The sequence below is a fragment of the Neophocaena asiaeorientalis genome, unplaced genomic scaffold (assembly GCF_003031525.2).
Source record: "Neophocaena asiaeorientalis asiaeorientalis breed wild unplaced genomic scaffold, Neophocaena_asiaeorientalis_V1.1 scaffold114, whole genome shotgun sequence".
Lineage (NCBI taxonomy): Eukaryota > Metazoa > Chordata > Mammalia > Artiodactyla > Phocoenidae > Neophocaena > Neophocaena asiaeorientalis.
This window is the reverse complement of record NW_020173116.1, coordinates 2707384-2716199: the sequence shown is the minus strand read 5'-3', so window position 1 is coordinate 2716199 and position 8816 is coordinate 2707384. Positions and strand designations below refer to the sequence as shown.

General features: G+C 59.7%; 1 protein-coding gene across 1 annotated transcript; it reads left to right on the top strand.

Moving 5' to 3' along the window:
* The first annotated feature begins 644 nt into the window (after window positions 1–644).
* Window positions 645–8504, top strand: SFTPB (surfactant protein B). Its single transcript, XM_024743982.1, has 10 exons — window positions 645–732; window positions 1309–1436; window positions 1892–1963; window positions 2302–2427; window positions 3010–3162; window positions 3374–3469; window positions 6490–6661; window positions 6819–6979; window positions 7805–7885; window positions 8442–8504. Exons 1-10 carry the CDS (start codon window positions 669–671, stop codon window positions 8502–8504), a joined length of 1116 nt encoding a protein of 371 aa, XP_024599750.1. The 5' UTR covers window positions 645–668.
* Window positions 8505–8816: the final 312 nt, after the last annotated feature.

The following is an 8816-nucleotide window of genomic DNA, read 5'->3' as shown; positions in this document are numbered from 1 at the left end:
CTTCCGCTGGAGAGGGCAGCCCAGGACTCAGCCACGCTGGTGGCCATGAGCCAACGCCCGACTCCCTGCTCTCGCCCCTCACGTCTGCCTCTCCTTGGGGGGCCTGGCCTGGCAGCTGCAGAGGCCTCTTCCTCCTAAACGGAAAGGATAAGGGGAGGCGGGGCAGTGTACGCGGCCTTGGAGGGTTCCCAGTCTGCCCCTCCGGTGCTTGCCCTGGGTCAAGAGGCAGGCAGGAAGCTCTTAAGAGCAATTGCTCCAGAGCAGAGGAGGGCTGAGAGGCCTGGGGGAGAGACGGGAGTTGAGGGGAGTCACCCTGGCTGCCCCGGTCCTGCCTCAGTTTCTCTTCCATAACCCAGAGAGATGGGACCAGATGTGAAGACTCAAGAGCCCCCTGGTTGGAGGGAGTCCAGGCCCATGGGGGATAGGATGTGGCTGTGCAGGGGTTCCCAGGGGAGCAGGACATCAGGCAGGAGCCAGGGTGGGGTGGGGGCTGGCAGGAGTGTCACTGCTGAGAAGAGGAGGGGATCAAAGCAAAGCACCTGGAGGGCCCTCCAGGGCAAAGGCAAACACTGAGGTCACGGCTGCTCCCACAGGGCTCTGTTCCCACGCCCCAGCCCCCAGCTATAAGGGCCCCACCCCAGGCAGGGTGTCCACACTGTGGAGAAGCCATGGCCAAGTCGCCCCTGCTGCCGTGGCTGTTCCTGCTGCCTGTGCTCTGTGGGCCGGGCACTGGTGAGTCTCCCCAGCCTCTCCTCACCCCACTCGTCACCCCGGGGCCAGGTGTGGAGGGGGCATCACGACCTCCTCCACCACTTACTGAGCCCTGGCTCTGTCCCACGTATTATCTTCAGTCTGTACCTTGTCCTAGTTTTAAAGATGAGGGGGTTTTTTGGTTTTGGTTTGGTTTGGTTTGCGGTACGCGGGCCTCTCACTGTTGTGGCCTCTCCCGTTGCGGAGCACAGGCTCCGGACGCGCAGGCCCAGCGGCCATGGCTCACGGGCCCAGCCGCTCCGCGGCATGTGGGATCTTCCTGGACCGGGGCACGAACCCGTGTCCCCCGCATCGGCAGGCGGACTCTCAACCACTGTGCCACCAGGGAAGCCCCATGAGGGGGTTTTGACTCAGAAACTCCAGGGCTTGTCCAAGGTCGCACAGCTGGCAGGCACTATAGCAGGTAGAACACAGAGCCGTCCGACTCCAGCATGTTTAACAGTCATGCATCCCAGTAAAATTGGGTTTGGAGGTTGGGTGAGGCCAGGGTGCCAGGTGTGGCTCGGATCCCAAGGTTGCTCTGGCCCCAAACAGCAGCTGTCGGGACCACCTCATCCCCGGCCTGTGCCCAGGGCCCCGAGTTCTGGTGCCAAAGCCTGGAGCAAGCATTGCAGTGCACAGCCCTAGGGCACTGCCTGCAGGAAGTCTGGGGACATGTGAAAGCTGTGAGTACCACCCAAGGATGTACCGAGACTAAAGGTCTTGGGATAGAGGGTCCTGGGTAGGCTCTGGATGGGATTGGAGCCCCTGTAGGGGATGGGAGGGGATGGGATAGGATGAGATGGGATGGGATGGGTTGCGGGGGAAGGGATGGGATTGATGGGATGAGATGGGATGGGATAGGATGGGATGGGATGGGATTGATGGGATGGGATGGGATGGGATGGGATGGGATGGGATGGGATTGATGGGATGGGATGGGATGGGATGGAAGGGGATGGGATGGGATGGGATGTGATGGGATGGGTTGGGGGGTAAGGGATGGGATTGATGGGATGGGATGGGATGGGATGGGATCGTGGGCAGTTGCCTGTGTCTTGGAGCACCCCATCAGCCTCAGCCACCTGAGCTGGGAGCATGGCCTCTACTCATGTGCCCCAAATTGGGGCCCTCTCCTCAGGCTGACCTGTGCCAGGAATGTGAGGACATCACCCACTTTCTCATCAAGATGGCCAAGGAGGTCATCTCCCAGGTAATGAGGCCCAGACCCTGGACTGAAGCTTGGGGATTAAGAGAAAGAGAAGAGGTTAGCCCCATAACGGAGCCATCTCCAGCTTGGGGGTGATCCCAGGTGCCTCCTGGCCAGGAGAGGGCTCTGGAAGTGAGCTCAGTAGCACAGCCAGAGATGGTCTTCCTGAGGGGAGCAGCCACGTCTGCGCCCAAGTATGTGGCCCATTAGCACCCTCCCAACTCCAGGGCCCTGGGTGAAGGTGGCCACTCGGGTGGGCGATGGCCCCGTGTCCAGGGGCTCAGGCGGGGCAGACCTCAGAGAGGCCAGGCTGATGGTCCCCTCTCCCGCCTGCCTCCCAGGACACGATACGGGAATTGCTGGAGCACGAGTGCAACGTCTTCCCGCTGAAGCTGCTGGGGTCCCAGTGCTACCTCAGGCTGGACACCTACCTCCCACTGGTCATCCACCACTTCCAGAGCCAGATGGTGAGGCTCTCCTGCCTCGCCTCCTCCCTGCCTCCTGCACAGCCCTCACGCCCTCCCTGTCCCTGAGTTACCCCCGCACGTGGCAGCCCACCCCCTGCCCACACGGGGTGCAGGAAACTCGGTGCTCCTCGGCCTGTACCCAGGTGACAGCGCCTCCCACTCAGCTGTACACGGTGGGCCTGCACGCTCTCAGGCGCCGGCACACACCCTCAAACCCTTCGCACAAACACTCGGCCACGCACTCACTGCACAGTCTCACGCGACACCTACGCCGTCTACACGCTCACACGACAAACGCACTCTCACGTACTTACACTCGCTCATTCTCACAAACATCCACGCTTACACTCGTTCACACACATTCCCAGACACGTGCCCCAAAGTCCCCACTTGACCCCCTCTCTGCCTTTGGTCTCCTCTCCCACCCCGACAGAGTCCTAAACCACAGCCCCAAACCAGCCTGCTTCCCCCATTCCAGGCCTAAAGGCAGTTACCTGGTGCCTGGGTCCTTGAGCCAGACGGAGGCGGAGTGGGGTCCCCTCCCCCGTCCCAATCACCTTCTCACCCTGCGTTATGCCCTAGAACCCGAAGGCCGTCTGCGAGTCCTTGGGCCTGTGCAAACGCGGGCAACCAGAGCCAGGGCAGGAGCCAGAGCCATCAGGCCCCCTGCAGGACAAGCTGGTCCTCTCCGTGCTGCCTGGGGCCCTCCAGGGGAGGCCCGGGCCGCAGACACAGGTGAGATGGAGATCCAGAGAGCGAGGGCCTTGGCCGAGGCCCTCGATCACTTGGTCTGGGAGGGGCAGCGTTGGGAAGGGGACCAGCAGCTCCAGGCAGGGCCTACGACACGACCAGGAGGCGGGGACACGGAAGGGGAGGCGAGTCGGGCAAGGCAGAGCCCAGAGGAGCCTTCTGTCCAGCTTGCCTCCAGTGCGCCTCTCTCCCCCAGGATCTCTCCGACCAGCGGTTCCCCATTCCCACACCCTTTCCCTTCTGCTGGCTCTGCAGGAATGTGATCAAGCGGATCAAAGCTAAGATTCCCAAGGTGAGGCGTCCGGGGCCACGAGGCCACCCACACCTCTGCTTCCCCCCACCCCTCCTCATACGCCCATCAGGGGCTAACTGGCTGCATTGTCCCCATCCAAGGGACCCTGGCACTCAGGCTGGGCCTGGTAGGTGCCAGGCCTAGAGCCTGCTCAACGACTGTGGGGGATTCCTTGGCGGTCCAGTGGTTAGGACTCGGCACTTTCACTGGCGTGACCCAGGTTCAATCCCTAGTCCGGGAAACTAAGCTCCCTCAAGCCACGGGGGAGAAAACAACACACAGAAGTGAAACAACTGTGAGGCCCCAACTGTGTGCCAGGTACTATGCCAGGTGTCAAAGTACAGAAAAGAATCTCAGTCGTCTTTGTAGAAACGGTTCTCTCATTTTACAAAAGGAGAATTTCCGCAGATGGACACTCCATCCCTGCCTGCCCCAAACCTGGGGTCTTCCAGACCTGTAGTGACCATCACCCAACGGCCCTGCCCTGAAATGGGGCCCAGGTGAGGAGACGCCCTGCCCTGTCGGCCCTTCCAGATGAGGGCATCCCCACCCTCCTGAGTTTGCATTGTGGTGGGAGAGATTTCTTTCAGGTAGTGGTTAGTTCAGAGCAGAGAATTAATACAGATGAGGGGAGGGACAGTGATGGGGGAGGAGGTTTAGGATGGTCGTCAGGGGGCATCTCTGAGGAGGTGATGGCTAAGCTGAGGCCTGGAGGATGACAAGGGCCGACGGGCAAAGGGCCTCGAGCAGAACGAGCTTGGTCAGCTGTGTGGCTGCCTCAGGTGGGCTCCGGGAGAGTGGTCGGCGGGCCCGGGAGAAACACCGGAGCCAAGTGAAGGAACGCTGGGCCTTCTTCTGAACACAGTTCACAGCTGTGGAAGGGTTTCAGGCAGGGGGAGGCCGTGACTGGATTTACACTTCAGCAAGATCGAGCTCCTATGGTTTGAAGAATGAATTGGGCGGATGGGAGCGAAAAATGAGAGTGAGGAGATGATTGCAGAAATGGGGGGGTGGAGCTAGGAGGGGGACTGGGGACGTGTCTGAGATGGGGGCTCTGCAGGACTCAGCGATGGATGGGACCTGGGGAGTGGGGACGAGAGAGGAATCGGCAATGACGCTACGGACTTTGGCTTGAGCCATGGGTTCTCTGGAATGGCCCCAGCTGAGATGAGTAGATTTGAGAAGAAACAGGTCTGGGCAGAAAAATCATGAGTTCTCTCCTGGCTGTGAAATACTCCTATGCAACATGCAAGAGGAGGCGACAAGTAGGCAGCCAGATCCCCAGCCAGGTCCAGAGACATCAGTCCGAGAGTCGAGGCTACAGACAAGATTGAAATCCAAGGGAACGGTTGGGATCATACAGGGACGTGGTGTGGACCAGGTCGAGGAGAAGGAAGCCCGGTCCAAGCAAAGGGAAACACCAGAGAAAGAACCTGAGGAGGGACAGCCAGGGAGGTGGGGACACCACGGCATGAGGGTCACAGAGGCTGAGAGAAGAAAGCATTTCAGCAAGGAGGGAGCAGTCATCGGGCCCCAGCAGTCCCTGCTGAGGGATTGACAACACATGTCCAAGGGGATGCTGTGACCTCGAGAGCTGTTTTGGAGGAGTTACGGGGACCAAAGTGTAGCATTGAGTATTGACAACTCTTTCATGACGTTTTTCTGGGAAGGGGAGGGGAGATGGGTGAGACTCTTTTTAAAAGTTATTTATTTATTTATTTGTTTGTTTGTTTATTTATTGGCTGCTCTGGGTCTTAGTTGCGGCTCACGGGATCTTCGTTGCCGCATGCAGGATCTTCGTTGCGGTGTGCAGGATCTTTAGTTGTGGCCTGCAAACTCTTAGTTGCAGCATGTGGGATCTAGTTCCCTGACCAGAGATGGAACTCAGGCCCCCTGCATTGGGAGCACGGAGCCTTAGCCACTGGGCCACCAGGGAAGTCCCGGGGTGAGGCTTTTTAATGAGAGAAGCTATTTTAGCATGTCCACATGCTAAGAGACCAATGGGCAGGAGGGAATAGCAATGAGGCAGGACAGAGAGGGGGATGCAGAGGTGAAGCACGTGTGCAGGTGGGGGCAGGGTGGACCCAATGCACAAGGAGATGGGCCAGCTTTTGACAGAGCAGGGATACCTCGTCAGAGCAGGAGGGGAGGCTGAGTGTGGGATCTGATGCAAGCAAATGGGTACATTTGGTGAGATGTGCCATTTGGAATGTGTCACATCCCAGAGAAGTGCACGTCCCTCTGCCCTACTCCTTCCTCGGCCTTTCTGGTGCTAGGGGACAGCGGAGTGTTCCAAGCAGGAGCAGGGCCCAGGCCAGCCTGCCGCATATAGGTTCTTTTATTTTTAATTGAAGCATAGTTGATGTACAGTATTATACATTACAGATGTATGGTGATTCACAAAACTTTGAAAGGTTATATGCCATTTATAGTTATTATAAAATATTGGCTACATTCCCTGAGATGTGCAATGTGTCCTTGTAGCTTATTTCATGCATGTAAGTTCTTGGCTGAATGAATAAGGGTGCGGAGGGATGAGCGTGCCTGCCGCCTCTCTCCTTGCCCCTCAGCTGGGAGGTTGTGTTTGGAATCAAGGGTGAGGTGGGGAAACTCCTGGCTTCCCCCAGGGGCTCCTGAAACCGCAGGCTCTGGAGCACAGACAGGAGCGGGGAAGCACAGCACGCCCGGGTCAGGAGGGAGAAGACCCAGGTCTGGTTCTTACACTGCCCCAGGCTGCCATGTGGCCTTGGCAATGCCCACCTCTCTGGGCGACTCTGGAATTTCAGCAATTCCAGACTCTTTGAAGTCAAAGGTGGGTCCATGGCCTGAGTCTTGCACCAGCTCAGTGATTCTGGGCAAGTCCCCTGGAGTCTGTGATGCTCAGGGTCCTTATCTGTAAACAGCATAATAATTCTCCAAGGGAACAAGGTAAGGTCTACAAAGTACCCAGCTAGTGCTGGGCACTGACTAGGTCTTTCAAGAGAAAGTCCGACCCTGCCCTCTCTCGGCCCCCACCCCAGGGTATGCTAGTACAGGTGTGCCACAGGGTACCCCCGGTGGTGGGCGGCATCTGCCAGTTCCTGTCCAAGCACAATTTCGGCACCCTAATAAACACACTGCTGGACCGCGTGCTGCCCCAGCTGCTCTGCGGCCTCATCCTCCAGTGCTCCAGCGAGGACGGAGCTGGCCCAGGTGAGCCTGCGGTCCCAGCCCCTGCCCATCGCCCACTCTCAGCCCTCCCCACCCTTGCCCTGCACGACCCTCTCCCTCCCAGGTGCCCCTGCACTGCGCCAATGAGGACAGGAACTGAATACTCTGCAGGGCATCCTTGACTGTTTTTTCTCTCTAGCCCTCACCGCTCTGGGGTCCCTGCCAGGAGAATGGCTACCGCAAGACACTGAGTGCCAGCTCTGCGTGTCTGTGACCACCGAGGCAGGGAAGAGCAGCGAGCAGGCCATGCCACAGGCAATGCGCCAGGCCTGCCTGGGCTCCTGGCTGGATAGGCAGAAGGTGAGGGACAGGCACATCAGGGGCTGCCGGTGGTGGAGGGTTGAGCCCAGGAAAGGCTTCCCAGCCAGAGATACGCTGAGATACTCCCCCCGCTCTCAAGGAGCTCAGACAGGCAGACGGGACGTGGGTCAAACAGTGGTGGCGCTGTAACTTAGGGCAAAACCCGCTAAGGTCGGGAGCTGTCTCTGGACAAAAGGGTGTGGGCTCTGGAGGACCAGCAGGCCTCCCTCATGGACCAGGAGGGAGGCCTGGTCATCTACCAGGAGATGAGTAATGCCAGGGCCGGCTGGAGCCCGAGAGGGCCTGGCCGTCTCTCCAGGGTCCCAGTCCTGTCCCAGAGCCAACCCTCCTTCCGGTGTGACTCAGCGGGGACCAGCCCCCCTGCAGGAGAGGGCTGGGCCCGAAGCCCTGGAGTCCCGGTACTCAGAGTGGGCGACAAGCCCGCTGACTCCCGTCCCAGGAGGCCACTTTCTACATGGTACTCCCTACTGCCCATCACATCAGGTCTCCAAGACCACATGAGCTTTAGGATGCCTTCCAGAAATGATATTTAGGGGGAGGGGGAAAAGGGGGATGAGATTCTGCCCCTGTGCCTCCACCTCCAATGTCCCTGGCTCTCCTGGCAGAAACCCCCATTTCAGCCCACGGCGGCTTGTTCAGAGTCTTACAGCCGGAGCTGCTCAGTGGGGACTGAGGGCTGGACCTACACGAGGTCGGGGGGAGCCCTGGAGTGATCCATCTAAGTGGGGAGGCCTGGACAGCCAGGCAGGAGAGCCCTGCCCTGGGCCTGGGCCCACCCCACCCTGTGTCTGTCTCCTTCCTCAGTGTGAGCAGTTCGTGGAGCAGCACGCACCCCAGCTGCAGACCCTAGTGTCCGGGGGCTGGGATGCCCACACCGCCTGCCAGGTACACCCACCCTTCCCAGCTGATCCCGGGACTTTCCTCAGCTCCCAGGACCTCCACCCTCTCCGGTCCACGGTCCTCAAGGGCCCCATTCCCCCAGGTGCGGGGCAGCCCCAGGAGCACAGGCCCCCAACTGGGACATGCCCTCGCATGTTTTACGATAGAAAAGGCAGTCTCAGAGAAGTCGAGAGAAAGCCACAAAAGAACGAAAAAGAGGCGTATGGGAAGGGAGAGGGCAGCTTTAAGGAGTGTGGTGTGATGTGCATTCTGGGATGGGGGGTGTTCACTGAGCAATGTGTGCTTGATGGGAGGGTACCAAGTGAGAATCTTGGGGCAAGCATCCCACCTCCTCCAGCTCTAAACCCAGAAGGCCTGTGGCTCAGGGAGTGGCCCAAGGAGTCCACGAGGTCACATCCAGAGCTCCCACCAGGTGGCAGGTGGAGTGAGAGCCGCCCCTTCCAGGAGGAGATTCCCTAACATCCTCAGAGCTGGGAATGGGGCCGGGGGGGCGGGTGGCGGTGTTGCAAGCCCTCAGGCCCTAATGCTGTCCCTGTGGCAGGCCGTGGGGATGTGCATGACCCTGATCAGTCCTCTCCAGTGTGTCCACAGACCCCACTTCTGATGAGAAGTCAACGCCATGCCAGGTGAGTCCAGGCCCCCAGCTGACAGGAGTGTGGGCAGGTCCTCCTCCCATCAGGAGGGGAGCCCCTCTGTCCCCAAGCAGGAAAGGACAGCCACTGATTCTGCCTGCTCCCTCCTCCTCTTCACAGGCCAAACTCGAGGCTCCTGAGGGCCCCTGGCAGCACCTTCACCAGAAGGACCTCTCTCGAACCTGCTCGCCCCCCTGCCCAGAATCCCTGTGGCGCTCAGTGCCAGGCGCAGCTCCCAGCTCCCTCGCCCTGGCCCAGCCCTCAGGGGAGCTTCCGTGCCTGCC

Excerpts from the sequence above, each read along its gene's own strand:
- SFTPB (XM_024743982.1), top strand. The coding sequence starts at position 669 with ATGGCCAAGTCGCCCCTGCTGCCGTGGCTGTTCCTGCTGCCTGTGCTC. Across the intron at positions 733-1,308 it reads GCTCTGTGGGCCGGGCACTG|CTGTCGGGACCACCTCATCC; the intron begins GTGAGTCTCCCC and ends CCCAAACAGCAG. Across the intron at positions 3,470-6,489 it reads TCAAAGCTAAGATTCCCAAG|GGTATGCTAGTACAGGTGTG; the intron begins GTGAGGCGTCCG and ends CCCCCACCCCAG.